We start from the raw sequence: 12,452 nt of genomic DNA on the forward strand, positions 1-12,452 counted from the left end.
CAAGTGGCCTGGAAGAGAAATTAGTCTCTCTCAAAAGCAGATTTGAGGATTATGAAAAGAGTACTTACCAGACCAAAATGAATGACCTCCAATTAGAATGCTTTCTTTTTTTCAGCGTCAGTGTTTTCATCCAGCATTTTAGACGTGCTGAGCACAGCTCCTGTACTCAGCACTTCCGCAGCTTATATCTCCAGTGTTTTATACTGGGCAGCCAGAAAAGAGGGAAACCAGAATTAACAACTCCCCATGAAAATTTGCTGTAAGACCTAAACCTGGCATTAGACACACAGCTTGAGGCAGACCTTGGGGCACAATCCCACACTCTGGAATAAGTATACAGCTGCTATGAACAACATTCAGATCATCTCTATTTTACTGCAGCCCAAATTGCCTACTTCATGTTTTTGAGTATTTGTCATTTGAGATAATTTAGGTGAGGCATCCTAGGGATAATGCTCTTCTCCAGTATGGTTCTTCACTTGAAAAGGGCAGAAAACAGACTGGGATTACATAAAATATGCTTATGTCAGTTAAAGGAAAAGGAAAGGTCTTTGAATAGCACATATACAGCAAGGCAGATTCCACTAGAGCTTTTCCTAAGCTCTTGAGTTTTGGGCTTTACAACCTTATGGATATTTGATGTGCAGCAGGAGGATTTGATAAACCTTGATTTGTCCTCAATTTGCTAAAATATTTAAGGTAATGTTTTGAAATAATATGCTGCTTGATTTCAGAGCTGCTACACAAGAGGCAGAAAGAGATAAATAGTTTAAGAGGTGAGGATTTAGATGCATTTTATTTACAGCTATAACTGACATTATATCTGTATCACTGCTTGAAAACCCAAGTAATAACAAGACCATGGGTACTTGTCCTGGATTTAGCTGTAACAGTTATTTTTCTCCTTCCTAGTAGCTGGTGCAGTCCTGTGTTTCAGCTTTAGTCTGAGAACAACGCTGATTGATAACACACCGATGTTTTAGTTGTTGCTAAGAAATGCTTACTCTGAGCGAGCAAACGGTTCCGGTGAGCAAACGGCTGCGTGGTTCTGAGTTACTGGCTGGGCTTAAACCACAACAGTACCACATAAACATATCAGCAAAAGTTGGTCCCTCTGACAAAGTGCTTACCAAATACATGGGGGTCAATAGGCGAACTCAACCATGCACCCCAAGGCTCTTAGGAGTGCAATGAGGCCACGCTGGTCAGAAGCAAGTACTATTTCAGTCATAATGCCTCATGAAAGCCTAAACATCAATTCTTCGCTGGTAATGCCACATTAATATCTTCCTTCTTTTGCTTATTGGTCAAATATGAAAAGAACTGACTAGAAATACTTTCCAGGAGGCCAAGTAGAAGAGTAATCCTAAAGACTGACATCTGAAAATCAGTATCTAGAATACAGAAATTATTTTTATGCAGGAAAGATGAAGATAAAATTCTCTAGATCTAAAAGTTGCTCTATTATTTCTTAACAGAACTATTCAGAAGGAAGATGAAGTCTGCATTGAATTTATGTTTGTTGCTTCTTGCACTTCAAGTCCAGGGTCAATATATCTTTGACCTCAGTGACAAACAGCGAAAACAAAAAATACCCTATTCCCCAGACCACTCCCAGGCTGAAGATGAAAACCTGGCTCACGTGAAGATAGCCCCCAGCAATGCTGACTTTGCATTTAGCTTTTACAAGCAGGCCAGAGAGGAGGCAGGCAACAAGAACATTTTCTTCTCTCCTTTGAGCATCTCCACGGCCTTTGCAATGCTCTCCCTGGGGGCCAGATCAAACACACTGAATCAGCTGCACAAAGGTCTCGCCTTCAACCTGACAGATATGGAGGAGCCAGAGATCCATAAGGGATTTCAGCATGTCCTCCAGCTGCTGAATGACCCTCGCCGAGAAGTCCAGTTGAACATGGGCAATACCCTGTTCATAAGCGACCAACTGAAATTGCTCCCAAAATTTTTGGATGACGTCACATATTTTTATTATTCTGAAGCTATTTCTAGTAACTTCCAGAATTCTCTGGAGGCTATAAAGGAAATCAATAAGTACATAGACACAAAAACCCATGGGAAAATTGTTGATTTACTCAAGAGTCTTGATTCAGACACTGTAATGGTTCTGGTTAACTACATTTTCTTTAAAGGTGAGTGGCAAACATGGGTAGCAGTTATACACATAATGTCTGCATGTCTTATCCAGATCTAAGAAACATAACTGTTTTCACACTGTGAACCTATGCTATATGTGTTCCCACTTATAAATGACAGAAGGAAAAATTTGAAAGCCAGGTATGAAGACTCATTTTCTATATAATTAAAAAGAAAAAAAGAATAATAATTAAAAAAAAAAAAAAGAGCCCATAGAAGTACTGATCAATACCACATCAATTTTAAGCCAGGTTCAGAGCTGAAAACAATAAGAAAGGAAGGATGAGCTTGAGAATTTATGACCATTTGTTGAAAGGCACAGGTGTTTAGCTGTGCAGGACATGGGCAAACAAGGATGACGCTTACATGAAAGGAATAAGGTTGAAGCCTGTTATACTGGGAGTCTGTGGAAGTTTTACCATTGACTTAGCAGGAAAAGGCTCAGATCTTTTCCATGGCAACCCTCAGCCTGTATTTTTCTTGTGTGATTTTTAGTAGAGCTATTGGAATGACATAAAGCTTCTTTCCATGGCAAGGGAACAAGCATCCTTAAACAAGATAGGCTTTTTGCCTTTACATTTCAAATACAGTATTTTAAGCATCAACTCATGTGACATGCTTTTATTAGTCCCTTTCTCAGTTTATTCAATTCTATATTCATTCTTTCGTCAAAAGGCTACTGGGAAAAACCTTTCAACAATTTGTACACCAGAGATGATGACTTCTTGTTGGATGCCAATAATTCCGTTAAGGTCAAAATGATGCATCAAAACAAAGGCTTTAATATCCACAGGGATGAGAATTTGTCTTGCTGGGTAGTAGAAATCCCATACAAAGGAAGTGCTACTTCATTGTTCATTCTGCCTGATGAAGGGACAATGCAGCAAGTGGAGGATGCTCTACTAAAAGAAACAGTGTATAACTGGATGCAATCACTTAAAAAAAGGTAATCTTTTAACTGCTGCTTTTTTAAAATATTGAACAAGCCATAACTACTCATCCAGGTGAGGTAAAGCTTAGGATGCCACAATGAGTTACTAAACACAATTCTGAGGAACAAGCACTGCATGGTTTCTTTAACTCAAACAAAGTATTGGATGATTTTGCACCTAGGGGCAACCCTCTCCTCAGCCTCCCCAGTCACAGCAGTGGAAGTACTACCAGCTGTAAGGATTCCCCACCCTATACACAGGTACATTGTCCTTGGGAGCCTGTCTCGAATAGGAAGGATCCAGTTAAAAAGAAAATAATTTTTTTTCTCTGTAGTCTGGATGATACTTTCCAGCTAGTCAATTTCATAAACCAGCACTCTCTCCCTGCACCCCTGATCAGACTGCAGCTGGTGGGACACGCACCTCAATTTCTGTTTCTGTAACATAGAATTTATCACTGTCTTAGAAAGCCAAACCTTAGCTCCCTAGGTATTTGGAATGGGTGTATACTTGCAACAGCTGTTGAAGGGACAGCACCGAAGGATCTTGCAATAATAAACTGACATTTTTTGTTTATTTTTGAAAAGAAAAATCTACCTGGACCTTCCAAAGTTTTCCATCTCCAGTGCCTATGATGTCAAGAGCCTGTTTGAGAAAATGGGTGTGACAGAATTGTTCAGTGACCAGGCTGATCTCTCTGGAGCGGCAGTAAAAACTCTTCTGAAGGTTTCCAAAGTAAGTATGCAAACAGAGATGGTAATCAAGAGATTTATCTGCCTTGCTTACATGCGGTTTTATCTCCACAAATAGGCTAATCCCTCTTCTGGAGTGTAGTCATGGCTTATTGATGTTAATAAAGGAAGGAAAAGGTTAGGCATTAAATGGCTGTTGTTCCCACAGCTTAATTAATGTTAAATTGTTTGCTGCACAGCAATCCTGCAAATTCACTTGAAAGTCGCTGAAGAAGAAAACAGGTCTGGAAAAGAAAACAGAATAATTTCACAAAAAGATGGTGTAAAGTAATTAATGCATGACACAAGTCATAGTTATGGCATAAGTGTGGGAATAGTCATTCTTATCCTATGTATACAACTTTCATTACTACGTTATTACTACCAGGTTGGATGGGGCTTTGAGCAACCTGATCTAGTGGAAGATATCCCAGACTGTGCCAGGGGGGTGGAACTAGACGATCTTTAAGGTCCCTTCCAACCCGAACCATTCTATGATTATTGAAACGCCTTGGAATTTATATGGACAACAGACTTGTGGGTCAGGGATAGCCTCATTTCACAAACAAGAAATTGACACACGGATAAGCAAAGTGATTTTCCTAGTGTCTCTGGGAATATACACCTTGTGTCATGAGGGAATTGAGCCTTCCCCTCCATTCCACAGTTGTGAAATCACCTCTGGAGTACTGCAAATCCAGTTTGGGGTTCCCCAATGCAAGGGAGATGTGGACATACTAAAGTACAGCAAATGCAGTGGAAGGTGAGCAGAGTGGCTGTGTGGCTGGAGCGTGGGATATATGTGGACAGGCTGAGTGGCCTGAAGTTGTTCAGCCAGGAGAAGGGCAGGCGAAACAGGGTTCTTAGTGCTGGCTACAGATACCTATTAGGAGGGTGTAGAGAAGATGGACCCAGGCTTTTCTTTCAGGGCACAGGGATAGGACGAGAGACAACACATACACACGATAGAAAATGAGAAATTCTCATAGAATCATAGAATAGTTAGGGTTAGAAAGGACCTTAAGATCATCTAGTTCCAATCCCCCTGCCATGGGCAGGGACACATTACACTAGAATATCATCAGATATATGTAAAAAAAACCCTATGAGGGTGATAAAAAACTAGGATGGGTTACTTAGAGAGGCTATGAAATTTCATCTTTGGAAATACTCAGACCCTGACTGGATAAGACCCTGAGCAACCTTATCTAGTGTCAGAGCTGACACAGTGTAGGGTGGTTGGTGTCATTGGATGACCTCTAGAGGTCCTTCCAACATATATTATTCAATGTTTTTGTGATTCCTCATACTGAAGAATACCTTATTGCATCTCTAAACACCTGGATTATAGATATAGGACAAGTAAATAAAGGAAAGATAGAAGGACCTCGGGAGAGGAAATCTCAGATGCATTATTGGCAATGAATTAAAACCATAAAGCACAGACTAAAGACAATGAAATCAAACCACGTGAAATCAGAAATCTGTATCTGCTATACCTGTAAAGTCATATCATGTCAGTGGGCTCTGTTACAGAAAGACACTTATAAAGCTTGTCTCTAATGCATCTTTGCAGGAAGAATTTTTTGCATATGTATAAATTGATGCAATATGAAAACTTTTTTCTCCTGTGTTAAATACTAAGGACGCAATCTTATTCTGACAAACAACAGAACAATAAATACTATCTACGCTGCTCAGTCTCTGCAAGCATCCAAAATACCTTCTCGGAGTGTTAAAGAAAACAAGTTTGTCCCCAGCTGCTTCTCACTCTTCTGTACCTAGATTTTAATTTTTGCTTCTCTTGCAGGCGGTTCACAAGGCCGTGGTGGATGTTAGTGAGAATGGCACAGAGGCTGCTGCAGTGACCTTGATAGAAGTGGTACCATTGTCTGCGGAGTTTCCTCCTCCTCCTCACATCAGATTCAACAGGCCCTTCCTGATGATGATTATTGACAAAATCACCCATGGCATCCTTTTCATGGGGAAAATTGTGAACCCAGCTAAGGAAGACTAGGCCAGAGCACTTGTACCCCCCAGTGCAGAGAAGAGAGCTTGCGCACATCTCAGGGACTTCTTTGCAAAAAGGGACTAGAATTGATCCATAATTAACAAATAAATAAATATTACATGAAGTTACTCTTCACTTACAAACAGACAGTTGGGGAAAAGCATGAGTGGGACATGTTTATAAAATGACCCAGGCCAAACAGGCAGCAGTGGGATCTTCAACAGACAAACATTTCCTTACCTCACTCATCTCTGGTGCCACAGTCCCTCGCATGCAGATAAACCTTCCTCCTCCTGGCTGAGAAACTCCCTATGTCTTCCATTTTCTCCATATCAAGTCCTCAGTTCAGAAACCACAGATCTATCCCCTTCAGCTGAGAAACCATCTTTTCACTTCCTCTCGTTCCACTGTGAATCTCAGAAGTGTCTTTTATTTCTGAAGTCCTTGCAGGGCTCAGTGGCTAAGAAAGGAAACAGAAACACAGACCTTTAGTCAACCTATTCACACACCTATAACACACCTAAAGGTTTGCTTAATGCAAAATATTTTCTCTATAGTCATCCCCTTGTCTCCAGATTCTAAAGAAAGAAAACCAGCAATGCTTGAAAAGTGCTAATGGAAAATCTTAGTCAGCTATACCTGTCTAACTCCTTTTCCCTCTCAGGAAAAGAAAATCAATTGTTTCAGCAGTGCTTGAAGGGGCAAACCTCAGCTGCTGGAGCCAAGCCAAGGATTTCAGCTCTGCACAGAGCTGCCAAATTGCAAGTCTGTTTATCCACAACTACTAATACAGCTTGCACAGTCATTGCTCCCCTGCTTTTGGAGTGGTGAGGTTTAGGTGAGCAGTTAACTGTGCACTATTTGGGAGATGTTAGAAGAAAGGCACAAATGAGAGTAAATAGGAAACTCTTTATTTACATAATTTCTTCCCTCCCCACCTGTCCACTTCTGGAAAATGAAAATCAGGAACAATCCCAGTCTTTTTTATTAGTAGTAAATATTCGATATCTGAAACAGAAACCTCTGTAAAAATGATTATTTTCTTATCCGAACTGTGGGATTTTATTATGGGAAAAAGTGCAAGTCCACTTGGTGCCCTATGGCTTAAAAGCAGTTATTTGAAGGTGAAAAAACTACTTCAGCTAAGACGATAGTTCCAAGCTATGCTTTTCTGTCTTCCCTACAACTGCAAATAAAAACCACTCAAAAAAGTTTTAAAAGGCAGGCCAGTGATTTCTCAAATAGGCAGCTAAGTTCAAAGACTTTCTTGAAGATTTATATGGAGTTTGGAAAGGGCCTTAAAATGTTGGAAGCGAGCAGGAGTGTTGAGCTGATTTGCTCAGGAATTTTAGCTCCATGGTGAAATTAGGGGGATTATAGCAAGAACATGATGATTTAACAGAAAAAGTGAAAACTTTACAGATGTTCAGAAAGCCTGCCATAAAACTAAGGCAACACAGTGGCCCAGATGTAGATACCCTGAATTAGCTCTGCCTGAAACTGAAATTCTACCAATTAGAAAACATACCACCTTGGGCCAAGATAACACCAGCGAACTGCAGAGCCTTCTCATTTTTGGGAGCATCATGGAAAGAAGAGGGGTGGGAGAGTAAAATCTCTCTGAAGAGGACAAAGAACCCTTGGCCACACTTCAACATCCACATGCTCCTCACACTTAAGACATACCGACCCAAGGGAGACAAAACTTGGAGCCAGCACATAGACTGGGCTGCCAATGTGCCATGCCCCTGTGTTGTCAGGGTACAACTAGCCTCAACTTCATCCTCCACCAGCTAACTGCAGGCAGTTAGCTAAAAAACAAGGACATGGTTTTTGATCCTAGATAACTTCCGTTGTTAACAAAAACTGCAGCATCTCCCCCTACCATGAGAAATACTGAGCATGCAGGATTTGTAAGCACAATGAGGATTAAAACTAGACTGCATTAACTCTACAATGTGTTACCTCCATTTTGCATAGATTTCAACAGACATGTCTCTCTGTGCCTTCATTAATCACCTGTCTCTGCCACTTTTGGTGTCAATGTCCTATCTTGGAAAACAGGCATTACTGAAGTGCTCAGAGACAGCTATGCTGTTGCTGGAGTCACAGGGAGCCTGACCTGGCACTGCCTGCAGTCAGCCCTAAGTGAGGATGGAGATTACCTCAGCAGTGATTATGTTTCATATTTCCAAACAGTACGACCTGGCATCCAGCAAAATTAATGTTAATGAGCAGCAGTAGGGAATGTCGTAGGCAACACATTGGCATATTTGAAAACCAACACGTTGCATTTCAAATTTACTGTGAACTCTCTTGATTTCTCTGAAATGCACCTATTGAAATAATAACCATAAATAGCCACCAAATTAGAAAGTGTCAGAAATAAAACTCAACATGATTTGCCCTTGGCTAACATAAAATTGTATATTAGAAATGTACTACAACATCCTGTTACATTGGAGTCTTTTTCTGTTTTAGTTTTTTCCAAGTCCCCCTTTTCTGTGGGGTTATGTAACTCTGTTTCCTTTACAACTGCCTTGAGAGGTCAGGAATGCATCTGGGTATCTCAGGTCCATGTGGGCTAAAGGAATTGACTAAGACTGTGGAGAACTCTTACATACTCAACTTCCTTGCTTAGAGAACCAGGCAGTGGGAGCCCACTTGATAGCGTTATTTCTAACAACACCTGGAGCTCTTTGTTGGTTGAGGAAGAACTCCTTATGAGCCCTTGGGAAAACTGCTGGGTTAGCCAATAGCTTTTATATGCACAGTCAAGTGGATTTTCTTGCCAGCTATTTTTCTTTAAAGATGTGGCAGTGCAGGCAGTGCTGGGGCAGCTTGGAACAAAGGGGCACCATCAGGTTTTCAGTCCTTTGAAACTGTAACTATTGCTAGCTCAGTCAATGTTTTCCATGAAATTTCTTAGTCCTCATTTGTGTATCTGGGATTCTTTAGGCAAGTATATCACATTTACATTAAAATTTTGCATGTCTACATGCCGTGTGGAAGTCAGTGGGAACTGTAGATACATGTCAACTGCCGGTACTGCAGGTGGGATTGATTTTAGCATTTAAATATCCACAAATTCTTTCTAATTCAGGAATACAGCCATTCTTTCCAAACCTCTGCAGGGTCTGTGGATTTCACTGCATACACAATGCCTTTACACTGCTCTTTGTTCAACTGCCATTCAAGAAGAAAGTGCCCCAACCTGAGCATTATCTATTGTGTTCTGTGAGGGACAGTCTGCAACCCTGAACATTCACCTTAAGACCTAAACATAATCAACAGCTGAAGTGTCATGACTGTTCAGAAAGTGGTGAGCTGACCATGAAGCAGTTCACATGGGAAACACAGGTCCTTCTCCAAAATAGTAGATGGCATTAGACTAAGCTTGACATGAGAGTACCCAAATGTCCCTTCTTCCCCACCTGCAGCCCTGCTGAGGCCCACATGTGCACATGAGTGGGAACTGGAGAAAGCAGCATGAGGATTCATTCCCCCTGGCAGGATCAATTTTGAACAATTTGATTTCCCATCTTGCAGGCTGCTTGGTGTAAGGATTTTTGGTAGTCCATAAGGGTTGTAGGTGGGGAATGAGTTGTCCTCTTGTAACTTTGAAATTAGTTGGATGACATCAACAATTCCAAAACAAAAAAAATGTATCTTTAATAAAAACTTTGAATGCCTGTCACTTTCCCACATAGGTCCCCATCTCTTGCATTCCCTATGTTATTACAGAAGGAAAGTAAATTAGGTACAAGCTAAACATGACCCAGCTCTCTAGCTCAGTCACTGAACCACATGTTCTAAGGGTTCAGGGGAAGAATTCTCAGTTGCGCCAAGGAAATAGAGGGTTTATTCATTTCTCTACACTTCTAAAAATGAGACAGTTTGATCTGGAGCTGATCTGAAACACATGCAAGGGCCTCAGCATAACAACAGAAACAACTTACAAAAACAGTTTAGAAAACTAGCTTTCCTAAAACTTCAGAATTAAAGAAAATCAGTTTCTGTTCATTTCTCATATTTGCCTTTCACCAGGAATATTACTAGCTAATAAAATTTTCAGAGCACCAAGTAATTATGGGTGAATCTAGCCATCTGGTTCCAGGGTATATATGCTATTGCAGAAATTGGATTTCTGTGGTCAAAAAAAATTAAATAACTATCTAAACAGTGATTCATTGGATATTTTCTGATTATTTATCTTTTGCTTCTTTTAGCTTCTTTTAGTTTCATTTTCCACTGTTTCTCTAAAGCCTCATGAACAAAGAATTTCACTATAAAATGAATGATCATGTTTGGTTTTGCCTCATGGCAAAAGATCAGTTAAAGTCCAAATGAGGAACAAACTGAGTAAAAATTACAGTGGGTTTCATGAGCACTGGGTGGCTGCTTGCCTGGGTGGTGAAATCCCATAGACAGGGTAAATCTCCTGTTGTTTGTTTTACAGAAATGAAAATGAAAGAGGCATAGAAGACCCATTGGAATGAAATGCTATATAAATAGAGAAAACAATTCATTGGAGTACAAATTTGTATCAGTTTCTATGTTTATATACACTTGAGGCCAGAACAGGCCAGAAACCTATGCCTCAGCAATACAAGTGTAGTCTAGTCTCTTCCTTTTCATACAATACTAAGGGAGCAATGCTTTCTCACTCTCCTTGGAAAAAGTCCTTTTGCCTCTACAAGTCCACTGTGCAAGGGAGGATGAGGCTTTCACTGCTGTGAAGATGATTTTTGAATGAAACTTTTAAAGAAACAGACTCCACATTATACTTCTACTGCAGTAATAATTACCTGCACTTGGACCCAGAGCCCCTCACTCTGAGGTGATCACCTTTGCCTAAAGAAGCTCCTATTCATGATACCTGTGCAATGGTGTGCTAACCGGTCAAAACATGCATGGAAGATCCGAGTAGCTGATGTGCAAATACTAAGGAACAAAGAGAGCCCTCACTGGCGTCATAACATGATGGAACAAACACATGGAAATTCCTGCTGGAGCTCCAGGCAAAAGAGTTGACTTTGTAATGTCCTCGATACTTGTAATTGGCACTAGTAGGATGCATTTAGCAACTATTCCTTACATCTTAAGCTTCTCGCAGGGGATAGTCAGGGTGAGCAAATAGCACCTACAGAAGGAAGAGGGTTTTGTAGCAGAGGCAGCGCTGTGACCCCAAGGCAGTGCTCCTCAGAGAAACAAACTCTTCTCTTAGAACCAGGAATGAAAGGAAATCAGATCTTCCCAACAGATTTTAGGGCAGGTTTTCAGGCTTTCTGGGGAAATCCTGAAGACCAAAAACCTAGGAAGCTATAGAGGGATTTGAAGGGACAGTTCATTTCCTTATCTCAAAAGCTTATTAATAATTTCAGACAACACTTACTTCAGAGTCCACGAAGGACATCCCTGTCCAGTGTTGATGAGCTTGAACTCTGAATAACAGCTCACTAAAAGCACCTTCTTTCAATTCTGAAACCTTTGTGTCCCACTGCCCCTGATTTAAGAGAAAAATAAAAAACAACAAAAGAACCCCATATGCTGTGCTCAGCCTTTGACTGCACTGTCTGCCTGTGCTACTAAAATTGGATTTTCCCATTTCCTTTCAGTGGAAAAGATCTGCCAGCCACTGCCCAACACTTCCCTCATCTTTCTTCCTGATGCTGCATGGACTGCAGGTGCAGCAGCACAGGGAATAGAGATGCACAGCAGCCACTGCAAGTGTCCATCCACTAAGATGCTCTAGGCAATATTACTGACTGTAACTCAGTCCCTGCCCCTTGTGGTTTCCTTTATGCATAGGCAGAGATAGAAAACAGTATAGGATGGCTAAATAGCATCACCAATAGACATCCATGCTTCTATCTGTAGTGATCATGATAAGTGCTAAGAAGTCACCAGGGGTTCAACATGCTTTTACTACAAAGGTAAGGCAGCATGGCATGAACTACAGTCCCACTGCTTCTTCCCTCTCTCTGTTGCTCACAACTCACCAACTGCAGAAACACTAACAGCTGGTCATTACTAGGGAGGAGTTGGGATCTTTAGCGAAGTGTTATGTTTCAAGTCTACGGACAAAAGAGGCTATAAATTATGTGCCTTAGACACCTGCGGATTTTACACTGCAGTTCATCATCTCATAGGCTATCTGTGGTTTCTTGTTGGTTTTCTTCCAGTTCTAATTTACTGAAAATTACCATTCTTGATCCTGGCCAGAGCCACAGCCTTCTTCCCGCACTGTTTTTGCAAATGCAAATTAAATTTTTTGAGCAAATAACTGCATATTTTGCCTTGCTAGATCACCCTCCTCTGCTTATACTACTTGAGTTCAAAAGATACAGGGCCTCCTCTGACTGAGGTAGTTGATTTTCATCTCAGACTTTGGACAAGCTGCTGTCTCACACCCATCAATACTGTTCTCCTCAAACACACCTGAAGAAAATAGGAAAAAAGCAAAACTCAAACAGGTTCCTTAAAAGGCAACACTTTTAATAATATTTCATTGATTACCAGAATTTTCCATGTATCATGTGTAATCTGTTTCTTCTGCTTTCATGGCATTCAGGAGTTTCAGTCGCCAGCAGCTGCTGCTGAAGTGAGTGTGCGTGGCAAGGGAGC

At 40.9% G+C, this 12,452-nt stretch overlaps 1 protein-coding gene across 1 annotated transcript; it reads left to right on the forward strand.

Annotated features, from left to right (window-relative positions):
* The first annotated feature begins 1,495 nt into the window (after positions 1-1,495).
* On the forward strand, positions 1,496-6,845 carry LOC115606127 (alpha-1-antitrypsin-like). Its single transcript, XM_030481505.1, has 4 exons — positions 1,496-2,147; positions 2,827-3,097; positions 3,671-3,822; positions 5,629-6,845. The coding sequence occupies exons 1-4, from the start codon at positions 1,496-1,498 to the stop codon at positions 5,829-5,831; spliced, it is 1,278 nt and encodes a 425-aa protein (XP_030337365.1). The 3' UTR covers positions 5,832-6,845.
* Positions 6,846-12,452: the final 5,607 nt, after the last annotated feature.

The sequence above is a fragment of the Strigops habroptila genome, chromosome 4 (genome assembly GCF_004027225.2).
Source record: "Strigops habroptila isolate Jane chromosome 4, bStrHab1.2.pri, whole genome shotgun sequence".
Classification (NCBI taxonomy): Eukaryota; Metazoa; Chordata; class Aves; order Psittaciformes; family Psittacidae; genus Strigops; species Strigops habroptila.

What these genes read in the sequence shown, in the direction of transcription:
- LOC115606127 (XM_030481505.1), top strand. Translation starts at nt 1,496, where the DNA reads ATGAAGTCTGCATTGAATTTATGTTTGTTGCTTCTTGCACTTCAAGTC. An exon ending in ATGCAATCACTTAAAAAAAG is followed by an intron (nt 3,098 to 3,670) that starts GTAATCTTTTAA and finishes ATTTTTGAAAAG; the next exon opens with AAAAATCTACCTGGACCTTC. An exon ending in TCTGAAGGTTTCCAAAGTAA is followed by an intron (nt 3,823 to 5,628) that starts GTATGCAAACAG and finishes TCTTGCAGGCGG; the next exon opens with TTCACAAGGCCGTGGTGGAT.